General features: G+C 40.3%; 2 protein-coding genes across 3 annotated transcripts in view; both read right to left on the bottom strand.

Moving 5' to 3' along the window:
• The window catches only part of LOC125297401 (zinc finger protein 664-like), a 38,497-nt gene extending 34,947 nt beyond the window's left edge, over nucleotides 1-3,550 (bottom strand). The window contains exon 1 of one of the 2 annotated variants that reach the window (XM_048247769.1): nucleotides 2,865-3,550. In XM_048247769.1, the coding sequence (XP_048103726.1) occupies nucleotides 2,865-3,147 (283 nt within the window). In that variant the 5' untranslated portion in view covers nucleotides 3,148-3,550. The remainder of the gene's footprint in view (nucleotides 1-2,864) is intronic. The other variant, XM_048247767.1, reaches the window with a different exon arrangement.
• Nucleotides 3,551-5,315: 1,765 nt separating this feature from the next.
• Nucleotides 5,316-8,755, bottom strand: LOC125297363 (zinc finger protein 239-like). Its single transcript, XM_048247700.1, has 3 exons — nucleotides 8,314-8,755; nucleotides 7,789-8,117; nucleotides 5,316-6,752 (listed from the first exon to the last, which is right to left on the bottom strand). Exons 2-3 carry the CDS (start codon nucleotides 8,093-8,095, stop codon nucleotides 5,893-5,895), a joined length of 1,167 nt encoding a protein of 388 aa, XP_048103657.1. The 5' UTR covers nucleotides 8,096-8,117; nucleotides 8,314-8,755; the 3' UTR covers nucleotides 5,316-5,892.
• Nucleotides 8,756-13,258: the final 4,503 nt, after the last annotated feature.

Here is a 13,258-nt window from a genome sequence, read left to right as displayed (position 1 = left end):
TTAGTGAAACACACTCAGCACACAGGGAACACACAGTGAGGTGAAGCACACACTAATACCCGAGCAGTGAGCTGCCTGCTTCAACAGCTTCGGGGGAGCAGTGAGGGGTTAGGTGCCTTGCTCAAGGGCACTTCAGCGCGGATCCCCGTGAGGGAAATTTGGTCTCTGCATTTAACCCAATTGGTGAATTAGTGAAACACACTCAGCACACAGGGAACACACAGTGAGGTGAAGCACACACTAATACCGGCGCAGTGAGCTGCCTGCTTCAACAGCGGCGCTCGGGGAGCAGTGAGGGGTTAGGTGCCTTGCTCAAGGGCACTTCAGCCGCGGCCCACTGGTCGGGGCTCGAACCGGCAACCCTCCGGTTGCAAGTCCAGAGTGCTAACCAGTGGGCCACGGCTGCCCACTTGAGATGTAAGCTTTTCCACACTGGGCATATTTATGAGGCTTCTCTCCAGTGTGAGTTCGCAAATGAATTTTAAGAGTTGAACTTTGATTAAAAGCTCTTCCACACTGGGCACATTTATGAGGCTTCTCTCCAGTGTGAGTTTGCATATGGATTCTAAGACCTGAACTTGACATAACAGCTCTTCCACATTGGATACACTCATAAGGCTTCTCTCCAGTGTGAGTTTGCGTATGGATTTTAAGTGTTGAAATTTGCATAAAAGCTCTTCCACACTGGATACATTTATGAGGCTTCTCTCCAGTGTGAGTTAGCAAATGGGTTCTAAGACCTGATCTTGAGATGCAAGCTTTTCCACACTGGGCACATTTATGGGGCTTCTCTCCAGTGTGAGTTCGCATATGGATTTTTAAGTGTTGAACTTAGATTAAAAGCTCTTCCACACTGGGCACATTTATGAGGCTTCTGTCCAGTGTGTATTAGCATATGGGATTTAAGATGTGAAATGAGTAAAACCTTTTCTACACTGGTCACATTTGTGAGGCTTCTCTCCGATATGTATTAGCATATGTGATTTAAGTTTTGATGTTTGTGAAAAACCTTTTCCACACTGGGCACATTTATAAGGCTTCTCTCCAGTGTGTATGAGCATATGGGATTTCAGAGTTGAACGGTATGGGAAAGCTTTTCCACATTGGTCACATGTATGGAAATAATCGAAATCCCTCTCTCCCCTATGTAGTAGCATATGGGCTTTCAGAATTGAAATATGAGCAAATGCTTTTTCACATTGGGAACACGTATAATCCTTCTCTCCAGTGTGTACTACCAGATGCTTTTTAAAATTTGAAAATAGTGAGAACCTTTTTCCGCACCCCTCTCCCTCTGTAAAACTGGATGTATCTTGGAAAGTATTGATCTTACATAAGAGTCATTTTACAGTGTGTCTCCTGGGTAACATAAGCACACCTGGTAATTTTTTGAGACCTAAGTGCGTGGGCCCTGGTTGAATTGACGTGGAATGACTTATGTTTTGTAGACTACATCAACTTATGCTGTAGGCACATCTCTTGCCATGACTAGACTATGTCACTTATTCTGTAGGAACATCTCTTGCAATTACTTATGTTATGCAGGTAGACTACGTCACTTGCTGTAGGAACATCTCTTGCAATTACTTATGTTATGCAGGTAGACTACGTCACTTGCTGTAGGAACATCTCTTGCACTGACTTATGTTATGTAGGTAGACTACATCACTTGTAGTAGCCTATACATCTTATAATGCTGCCATGGCTAATCAGTTAGCATACTCTTTCATTTCTGTCGGTATTATAAACTAAATAAATTGCAAATGTTAGCAAACATTTTTAAAATTAACTGCCTGCGACTTAAAATGACTGCATCTACTGTTAGTATTTAGCCTAGGCGTGTGTGGGGCAGGCAGGTGCTTGTGCATTATGCCTGTGCTTTTTCTTTTGTCATTTAACTATATTAACTGAAATGTCAATTGTTCTTTTCCAGTTGCAGCCAGAGGATGACGTCCAGCAGACCCCTCATCTGCACTGCTATAGCCTAGACCCATCTTATGAAGGTATATTTGGTGCAAAACTCCTGAGCACTTGTGGTAATAGATTTAGTGCTTGTATCCAAAAGTCACAAATGTGTATCAGTCAATTTGAAGTCACAGAGATTTTTGTTTTATCCTACAAACACAGCACAGCAATTACGACTTCATACATCCTTCAGTACAAGTGCACAAATCCCAAGCCACACATCACAAATTAAAAACATCCTATGCTCATATTTTGCTACTATCACCTCAGTATATTTGGTGCAAAACACATTTGCACACCTGTATTTAAAAATGTGATAACATGAACAAAATGTATGTGAATTAATGTTGCACATCTGTAGAATATTTTCTTCCAAATGCATTTATTTAATCATCTGGGTCTGTGACCATTTTCTCGCATGCACACAAGTCAATGACTACAACTGCTTGAATGTGCCACCAGGAGTCTTAAATGCTGTTTTCTTTTGCTCCACACGAGACTGAGATATTTATATTTATATATAGATATATATAGCCATAGTCTCTATCTGTAGAGCTAGGGGGCGGGCGGGGTCATGTAAAAAAGTCCGATTTTATTGTATTTTTTCTAGGGATATCGAAAAGGTCATATTTTTTAGTTTATTTCAAGTTCATTGGCGAATAGAAGCAATATTAAACATGCATTTGAGTATAGAAATGTTAAATTAACGCATGTTGGTTTAATAAACCGTGCAGACATAAGCTACTGTATATATTTTTAATACTCCTGATTCCTGATATCCCAGTGGTGGATATGTGCGCTCACATCTGGCCCTCTGAGAACATGGGAAAAGTCTGTAGATATGCCAAATGTAAGATTTGCGTGTGTGTTTTCTAGGAGTATCTGAAAGGACTTCTTACCTCCCAATACATAATCGAGCTCTTCTTCCTCCTCGTCTTTCTTCACTTTAACCTCCGCTCTTGCCTGTAGTGTTTCAGTGAAAATTTTGGACTCAGCGACGTCTGTCTCCGTTTCAGTTTTACAGTGAGGCTCTACAAATGGCTTCTCTTCATCATGTTGGAACGCAGTCATATGACCATAGTCCTCCTCCGTTATATCTTCTTCTTTTACTATCACTCTCAGCAGGTCATCCTGCGTGTCAGTAACGTTACAACCAGAATTTAACGCAAGTCCGAGATCCATGTTTGCAACGCACCAAAGATGATCCCATCCAACGTTTTCTGTTCAGTCAGAGCAACTCTCTCTTTCATGAAGAAAATACAATAAAAGAACATGAACTGTTACATGATTAATAGGTAAATGGCTTGTGTATCACTTTGGCTGGCTAACTACCGTGTTCGAGTTTAGCCTACACAAAACTGTAGCTATGAGATCAAGAAATCGACCACTGTAAAAACATGTAACATACCTCAAGTAAGTAATATCAGTTAATCTGCTGTTTAGGCAGCACAAAATGAGATTGAGTGTTCATTCCCGCAGTGTTTAATTTACTATCCTTTGAACCAACCCTACTGAAGCAATAACTCCTGAGAACGCCGTGGACAACTTCCTGGACTGTAAATGAAAGGAATTCCTCGTGGTTGGCAACCCAAACCGACAGCTACCCATTACTGCCACCGCTTGGAATGGAGTCACACTGAAGCAATACGTTTCACTGGACCAAATGTCTGTATCGAACTTAATAAAACCGGTAAGTTATAGTAATAAAATATAGAAAATAAAAATGTAATATATATATATACATATGTGTGTGTGTTTTGTAAATTCTGTTTTATCAGTGGCAAGTCAATATTTGTTTAGTCAATTCTGTTTTATCAATGGCATGAAGGACAAAATAGGCTATAACCTAGGTCTACATGCAGAAAAAAGAGAACCAAGGGCACTTTGTGTTCACAATGCAGGCAAACCGCGCCGCAGACTTGAAAGTGAACCATCGCCGCCGTTACGGTTCAGTTTGCTTTAGAGGGGTCTGAGTTCGGTTGGCATGTTCACATATATATGCACAGAAATGCTGTCTCGTCGATCTGAGTTTGTTTAGAAGGCTGAAAGGGGTTTGGCAACGGCAACTTTTCTCCTGCTGCGGCGTATTAAATGTCCCCGCTGATATGGGAAGTTCAGGAAAAGCTATGTCAAGGCGGGGACACCGAAATGGTGGAGACCTCTTTGGTGAAGTGAATTTGAATAAACTAACAGTTGATCTATCTTTCTATTGGCATTACATCTCAATGTTACCCTGGAAATCCTGAGTTCTCGCGAGAGCACAATTTGTTTGTATAGTCTTATCCAATTGCGTCGTTGTCTGGAAACAGTCAGTAAACATTGGTCGTAGCAGGGCTGGACTGGGACAAAAAATTAGCCCGGGCATTTTTTGCCCGAACGACCCACTACAATCGGTCAGGCACAATCACTAATATGCAATCTCCTGGAAGTAGGCATACCCTTAAATATGTGTATTGACCTACAGTAAGTGCGGTGAGCAGTGCAAGTGAATGACTGTACTAACTCACTCTGACACATTGATAGTCCCAGGAGGCTGGAGTCGGCTACGCAAACTCTATATTCAACTACAAGCCTAAATACGTATGTGTTAGCATATGGACTTTCAGAGATGAAAGGTGTACCAGCCGTGGCCTACTGGTTAGCACTTTAGACTTGTAACCGGAGGGTTGCCGGTTTGAACCCCGACCAGTAGGAACGGATGAAGTGCCCTTGAGCAAGGAATCTAACCCCTCAATGCTCCCCGAGCGCCGTTGTAGCAGGCAGCTCACTGTGTTGGGATTAGTGTGTGCTTCACCTCACTTGTGTTCACTGTGTGTGTTTCACTAATTCACGGATAAGGATAAAAGGTTGAGTTCATCATTCTATCCATGGATCTTCTGTTGTGTTGTATCTGGATTAAAGCAATAAGCCTCGAGAGGCCGTTCTATATTGTGAATATATAGCACAGCTGAGAGGTGTTGTTAGGCAAGAAGCCTAGAAGCGAGTGAAGCTAAGTGCCGTAAAACAACCCTAAGTGCCGTAAAACAACCCTTAGCTCTGCTATATTCACAATATAGAACGGCCTCTCGGGACTTATTGCTTTTATAAAACGGCTACCACATATACAGTAGGACATTAAAATTGATCCAAAATAAACAAATAATCATGAAATGTAAAAGCCATTGTATCTACAAATGTCCATTCTTCCACGGAGTCCCCATAGAATAGTTCCACTGATTCTTATCGGAATTGTTGTGCATTTTAACCATTATACATCCTAAGCGCATTAATATAGAACAAAATGCGGTCTCAGCCGTGCTATATTGGGAAAATATACAACGCCATCGAACGTGATTCCACCAATCATAATCAAGGACTGGAACTATCTGTTTTATAAATACAGTTTGAAACAAATGCTTAAGTACAGTACAAAAGTGCCACCCTCCTTGGTGCTATTTCTAATCTGCGGCATTACAAATTACACATTAAAAGGTGCAGTCACGGATTGCGCACAAAGTCAGTTTGGTCTGTTCATGTTTATATTTACATTTGTTAACAGACACTTTTGTGCAAAAAAAAAAAAAAAATTATATTTCAAACAAGGCCCAAATAAAACACAGGTATCTTACCTAAGGATGAACGATTTTTGCAAAATAATCTAATTATTGCGATTGCGACTTAATATGCAATTCATTTTGAGCTCTTTATCTTCTGTACTATTTAACCAAGGCAAGCAATACACCATTCTATCATATGACCAACACAATGTTAAATAAATTAAACATAAACTGTTCTTTCCTGGATCCCCAATGCCCAAGCCTGTATTTTGACATTAGGTGATGCATTAATAGATATGAATGAAATATTTCATAAATATAAATATTCGATCACAGAAGTAGGCCTGTATTTTTTTAACTTCCTTGCAAACGTGATAATTCATATACGTTTCTATTTCATGTATGTTTTCCTGTAGGTCTCTCCAGCGTGAGTTCGCAAATGGGTATTAAGATTTGATTTTTGTGAAAAAGTTTTTCCACACTGATAACATTCGTGAGGCTTCTCTCCAGTGTGAGTTCGCATATGGATTTTAAGTTTTGGTGTTAGCGAAAAACATTTTCCACACTGAGAACATTTATGAGGCTTCTCCCCAGTGTGAGTTCGCATATGGGTTGTAAGATTTGATTTTTGTGTAAAACCCTTTCCACACTGGGTGCATTCATAAGGCTTCTCTCCAGTGTGTATTAACATATGGGCTTGAAGTTGTGAAAGTCGTGAAAAAGCTTTTCCACACTGGTTACATTCATGAGGCTTCTCTCCAGTGTGTGTTAACATGTGGGCTTTAACTTGTGAAATTTGTGAAAAAGCTCTTCCACATTGGAAACATTTATGAGGCTTCTCTCCAGTGTGTGTTAACATGTGGCCTTTAAGATGTTGAATTTGTGAAAAACTTTTCCCGCACTGGTCACATTTATGAGGCCTCTCTCCAGTGTGTATTAACGTATGGATTTTAAGATGGGAAATCATATAAAAAGCTTTCCCACACTGGTCACATTTGTGGCGCTTCTCTCCCGTGTGTGTACGCATGTGCAGCCGAAGAGATGAAGCGGCCGTATAGGACTTCTCACACAGAGTGCACTGATAACACATTTTTTCATTCGCATCAACAGAGTGTGTTTGCTGGTGTTTCTCAAGTTCGTTCAGGGCCGTGAAACTCTTCCCGCAGACTGTGCAGTTGTAGAGACTTCCTTCGAGTTGCAGACTTCCTTCGAGTTCATCATTCTGTCCGTGGATCTTCTGTTGTGTTGTATCTGCATTAAAATACAGTTTGAAACAAATGCTTAAGTACAGTGCAAAAGTGCCCCCAGTGCCCCCCCTCCTTGGTATTATTTCTAATCTGCTGCATGCATTACTATATATATATATATATATACATATATATATATATATATATATATATATATATATATATATATATATATATCTGTATGAAACCTGCTGACCTGGATGTTTGACACCCCTGCCTTAAGACAGTCTTCACTATTTTTGTATACAAAATCTAGTCAGTCAAACTTTACATTTCGTCTGACATTCATTTGGAGCAGCCGTGGCCCACTAGTTAGCACTCCTGTAACCGGAGGGTTGCTGGTTCGAGCCCCGACCAGTGGGAACGGCTGAAGTGCCCTTGAGCAAGGCACCTAACCCCTCACTGCTCCCCAAGCGCCGCTGTTGTAGCAGGCAGCTCACTGCGCCGGGATTAATGTGTGCTTCACCTCACTGTGTGTACACTGTGTGCTGAGTGTGTTTCACTAATTCACGGATTGGGATAAATGCAGAGACGAAATTTCCCTCACGGTATCAAAAGAGTACTTACTTATACTTATTTTGACATTTAATTTGGAAATTAAAATATTCAGGTAAAATAAAATACATTCCAGACTTTTCAAGGGCCCTCTCCTCCATTGGGGCCCTGTAATCAGTCCCACTTTTCCCACAGTCCGAGGCCCTTGGATCTGCTGAACTCCTTTACAAATAGTCTTTCTCTGAAAATTAACATGGGCCTGCCTCCCTCAGATGCCTGTGAGCAGCTTTTCAGTTTCAGTGCTGGATTACTGTTCACTGCATAGCGAGCAAGGATGAGCTATTTTTTCTTCAATGACTATAACAGCGCAGAGAACTAACATAAAAAAAAATGTCAGATTTCAGGGGTGTTTTTTTCTAGGAGTATCTGAAAGGACTTACCTCCCAGGACATACCAGTAATCGTAGAGAACTAACATAAACAAAAAAACATGCCAAATGTCAGATTTCTAGGAGGGTTCTAGGAGTATCTGAAAGGACTTCTTACCTCCCAGGAGATAATCGACCTCTTCTTCGTACTCTTCTTCCTTCACGTTAACCTCTGTTGCCTGTTGTGATTCATCACTTTCAGTGAAAGTAACACTGGACTCTGCGACGTCTGTCTCAATGATGTCCGTCTCAGTTTTACAGTGTGGCTCTGCAAAGGACTTTTCTTCATCATGTGGAAACGCAGTCATATGACCATAGTCCTCCTCCGTTATATCTTCTTCTTTTACTATCACTCTCAGCAGGTCATCCTGCGTTTCGGTAAAGTTGACGTGCCCCCCAGAATGTGATGAATGTCCGGGATCCATGTTCAAGTTTTTTTTATCTACCCTATAGTCAGAGTAACACAGAAACAATAGCCTTTCAAGATCGGTTCTTTTTATTTTTTTAAAAATGACAAAACGACATGAACTGTTACATGATTAATTGACAAATGGCTTGTGCATCACTTAGAAGCTAGGCTAACTAACGTTAGGCTACTGTTCGAGTGTAGCCTGCTGTAATGGTGTCTAAACACGTACCCTACCTCTCAATGAAGCTCTGCACACGGAGATCAGGTAACCTGTTGTTTAGGTCTCAAAAAACGAGTATCGGTCCTGATAATAACCTCAAAAGAAGCGACCCAAGACCAAATAGTTAGCATCCACTTCCCGAACCCCTGAAGTTACATTTCTGGGGCGGTTATGAGGAGCGTAGTTACAGCGCACAGCCCTCTGTGTCCGTGTACGCGCTGCGTGGATTCTACGCAGAAACAACACATACGAAGCAAGCCCAACAAGAAGCGACCGCAACCTGCGACTTCATAAAAAAACAACCCCAAAGTCGCTTATAATACGCGGACTATGGCAATGCGTCACCCCTGCAGAGTTCAATGTACTATTCTTGAAATAAGAAACTCCCGAGAACACCGTAGACAACTTCCCGTGAACGGATTTCCTCGTGGTTGGCAAACCAAACTGACAGCTACGCATTGCTGCCACCGCTTGGAATGGAGTCACACTGCAGCACATACTTTTCACTGAACCAAATAACATATCATGAGCCTAATGATAATAGTTTTTTATTATGGCTGTCAATCGATTAAAAAATAATCGAATTAATTACATACTCTGTGATTAATTAATCTACATTAATCACATGCATCCATTTTTGCTAAACATATCTTAAACACAAGTTTGGCAGATGAGTGAATCGATGAACAGCCAAACCAACATTACAAACTTAAAAGTTCAATGTGTCTCTCTTTTATTATAATTTTCTCTTTGGGTCAGGCATCAGCGTAGTGCCTGTGGGGTATACTACGAATCTCGATTAGTGGGTTAGCGAGGTATGTTGCGCTCAAAGCCAGGGTATGCTGTGATACGAAAGTGGATCTGTTTTAGTGTCGCTATATTACCATGGTATCTTATGCGGTCAACCAAACCTGGTCGGGAGGAGGTTATGTGCTAAGTTATAGCTCAAATCGTGTAATCTACCGCATACTGACCAATCAATTGTCTTAAAAACGAAGTTATCTTACGGGTGGAGCTCCGCCTCTACTAACATTTTGGATCTCGAATGCGCTTTAATAGTGCTGTGCGTGCAAATATCCCACTATGGACGTGCATACCATACAACAACTGATGACAATTGATTTATTTGATGTTATAGGTTAGACACAAAAAATGACCGCAGTGTAGATTATGTCCATTAACTTCTGTGAACAGACCACCGTGTTGTCCATTATCCCTTACATATTGCCAAAAAACAATAATGCATGTGGGATGACGTTAAACTGGCTACGGTCACAAATATGTGATTAGAATGTTTGCGAACCGAGTGTTCCGCATTATGATGCTACACTCACCCTCAGAGTTTTTCCCCATAAACTGTATAAAGAACACTGAAATTATAGATTGTTCGCATAGAATTCTAGAAGGAACCAGAATAATTCACTCCACAACAGTGGTGTCCCAACAGAGGACCTCGGAGCACCCTCATCAGACTACAGGAGGAAGGAAGCAGAGATCCCACCATTAATCATCAGTGGGGACCATAGACAGTAAAATAAGTGGACGAACAGACTCCGTTGTTTTCAATGGGAGGGCACTGACACAAATTAAACGTTTTTCCAGTTGGCTTCCCATCGTAGCCTACTGCGCAGACTCGCACTTCACTTTGTGACGTTAGCCATCGAACTGAATCTTGTAACCTGTCTGATTAGATGGTTCACACAGAATTTTTCTCTTAAAACATTTATTTATGTATTATTAATATCATCCTTACAAGTGATATCAAGTCATGTTCATGTTGAAATGACCAGACATGATCATCTTCAAACAGTCAATGCTAAAACAAAACAAAAAACGTATAGCCTGATGATCTTTCCACTTTTCCAACCTATGGCTACTGTCGATCCATCAAAAACCTCTGAAATGATTAACGATGGCGCCATTATTTCATTAGGTTTACTTGCCTCTATATAATGCTTTACCTGAAAAAGGCCCAGCAGAGACTGTACTTCCTCAAGAGGAATAACACCACACAAAGACTGCTGGTGTCCTTTTACAGTGCCTCCATTGAGAGTATATGCATACACACAGAAAAAGAAGGGTGCAAACCAGAACCAAAGATGGTTCTTTAGAGTGATTAAATAGGCGAACAATTTTTCGATTCAACAAAGAACTTTTAAAAGGTTCTTTAAAGAACCCACAAAGGTGCTTTAAAGAACCACAAAGAAAGGGTTCAAGGCACCATTAGAAAATAAGGTTCTTTAGAAACCCATATGGTTCATTACAGAACCATGAAAAAATGGTTCTTCAGATAAGAATGGTTCTTGCTTATATGAAAATGTTGACAATGGAGATAGAAGTAATTGATTAGTCAAGTACACTTTATTTATATAGCTCATTTCATACACAGAGGTCATTCAATGTGCTGTACATAATAATAAACAAAAGCAAACAGGAATATCTACTAAACAAATAGAAGGGCAATAGACAACGAATAGTTAAAGTTAGGTAATAGTATATGAAATTATAAAAGGCCAATAGCTTAAAAGTGTTTAAAAAGTAACAATTTTAAAACAAACAAACAAAAAAAACAACAACATAGAATACAAGTCAAGCACCCATTGAACAGCAGCGCACTATGTAGATTCTTGATGTAATCCCAAACTGTGATGTAGTCCCAAAACAGCACACCACACTTGCTGTGCTGTCTTCCCTCTGGTGTGTTAACATATGATATTGAAGATTAGAAATAAATGAAAAAACTTCAATATTACAATACTAACCCACAACATAAAACAGGTGTATGTTCATTGCCACACAGAGATAATCATGAGAACCATTTAGACTCAACCTCCCTGCTAGTCTCAGCTCCTTAGCTACTATGCTACCACCGCCCACTGCTTATTGAGATTAGCTAGTGTTCATTTTGAGATTATATCTTAGTTTTTCTTAGTCTCATTTTGTTTTTATTTCTGCAACTATTATGCATGTTAGTATCATCTAAGTCAGTGTTTTCAGGACAATGGTGCAGTCTCCTCATCGTCTCGTCTTATTTATGTAAAAAAGTTTGTTGACGAACATATTTCTTCTCGTCTCGTCTGCCAAAATGAACACTTATCTTGGCCTTATCCTATGGGAGCAAAATCAAAAGGGCATTATGAAAACTGTTTAGACTCCGGCATAGGACAGGTGTATGCTCATTTCCACGTAAAGAAATTCGAACGTGACCACTGCTTGAATCTCACGTCAAGTCTCAACTCGTGTATGTACATTTTTGAGGCGGCATAACACAGTGCAGCAGTAAATCGGTCGAGGATTGTAAAGTTGAAGAGTTGGAATATCATGGAATATCTTGGACATAAAGACTTTTCCTGCACATTTGTAGCCTACTTGCGGTAGTGTAGCCTGTTATTCGCCATATTCACCCGGCTGCCATAACGAGGATGAGGGGTACACTTGCCATTACACCTCAGTCCAGCAGATGGTGGTGGTAATGAACTCCGTTTGCAAACTGCCAAAAAAAGCTCACTGATTAAAGAAGAAGGGTTCAGTGGTCTGCTCTTCTTCTTCAGTGAATTGTTTTTTAGCAGTTTGCAAATGGAGTGCATTACCACCACCATCTACTGGACTGAGGTGTAATAACAAGTACCCTCAGGCTTCGTAATAACGCCAGGTGAATAAGGCGAATGTTGACACATTTGATGGCTTAAGATATCAATAGGCTACGTGGAGAGAATTACTTTCTCTTTGGAAAGCGCAACAGTTCTAAATAAATAGATCTAAATCTAAATAAGGGGCAAATGGCAGTGTTGTATTTTTTTTTTTTTTTTTTTTTTAAAGGGACACCAGACAAGCCTGATGCTGTTTTCTCTACGGAGCTCCCTCTAGCATCTGTATGTGTTGATACGTGTGCAAGCCCTCGCTCTTTTCTCACCTCTGAAGCTCTTTTCCTTTGTCGTATGTTTTTTTAATGAATGTATTAGTAGTATGATGTGTTGTCTCTGTGAAATAGTCATAACACACACATGTACACACACACACACACAGAGTTCATGTTGTCAGTTCATGTTGTCATATTGCCACATGTGCAGTAGGGCTGTCACTTTACGTTCGAAAATCGATTGCACAATCGATTGGACCAAACACCACAAGTTTCGAAAACTAAAATAAGGAATCGATTTTAACCAAATATGTACACTATTAATTTTAAACGAATTTAACAAATAAAAAGGATAGATGTAACAAAATTCACAAACAAGAATATAAGAATATAAAAGAATTCCGAAGTGCAGTAAGCATTGCGAAAGCTAAAAAGAAAATTGCCACCAATTTTACGCTTTTTACCGAAACAGCTGTTTCAATCAGCTGCTTTGCTGCTTTCGTGTTTTGCCAAAAATGGAGGACAACGCGATCAACCTGTGCGACATGAGAGAGACGAGTGATAGGAGCAGTTCGATGTGGAAGTACTTTGGATTTTTGGTATATCAAACTATGGAGAAGAACAAAAGCGGTAGGCTACGCAAACTGCAATCGAGTTCTACGTAAATTAGTTTGACATTTCTAAGCGTAAACACAGACACAGCTACGTTGCAGCCTGCAGCAGTACTGCAGACACGAAACTTCACGCCAATAAATAATCAGAAATATTGCTGCCCTGTGCGTCTACAAGCTCCCTCTGTACGTTCGTCCTAATGCCTGTTAGTTGTTTGTGAATTGGCCTATATTTGCCGTTGAAAATGGAAACGTAAACATAAAAAAATCGATTTTACAATCGATTCAATGAACACTTATGTCTCAAAAATCGAACAGGATTTTTTCACAAAAGTGACAGCCCTAATGTGCAGGAAAACCACCAATGTTTGCACACACATGCATGTACAAACACGGAAACACTCACACCCACACACACACATACACATACACATTTACACCCACTCTCTCTCTCTCACACACACACACAGTTCATGTTGTCATGTTGCC

The sequence above is a fragment of the Alosa alosa genome, chromosome 7 (assembly GCF_017589495.1).
Source record: "Alosa alosa isolate M-15738 ecotype Scorff River chromosome 7, AALO_Geno_1.1, whole genome shotgun sequence".
Taxonomy (NCBI): domain Eukaryota; kingdom Metazoa; phylum Chordata; class Actinopteri; order Clupeiformes; family Clupeidae; genus Alosa; species Alosa alosa.
Note: the sequence above shows the minus strand (reverse complement) of the source record. Positions and strands in the feature narration are given on the sequence as shown.

Excerpts from the sequence above, each read along its gene's own strand:
- LOC125297363 (XM_048247700.1), bottom strand. The coding sequence starts at position 8,095 with ATGGATCCCGGACATTCATCACATTCTGGGGGGCACGTCAACTTTACC. Across the intron at positions 6,753-7,788 it reads GGTCGATTATCTCCTGGGAG|ATACAACACAACAGAAGATC; the intron begins GTAAGAAGTCCT and ends ATTTTAATGCAG.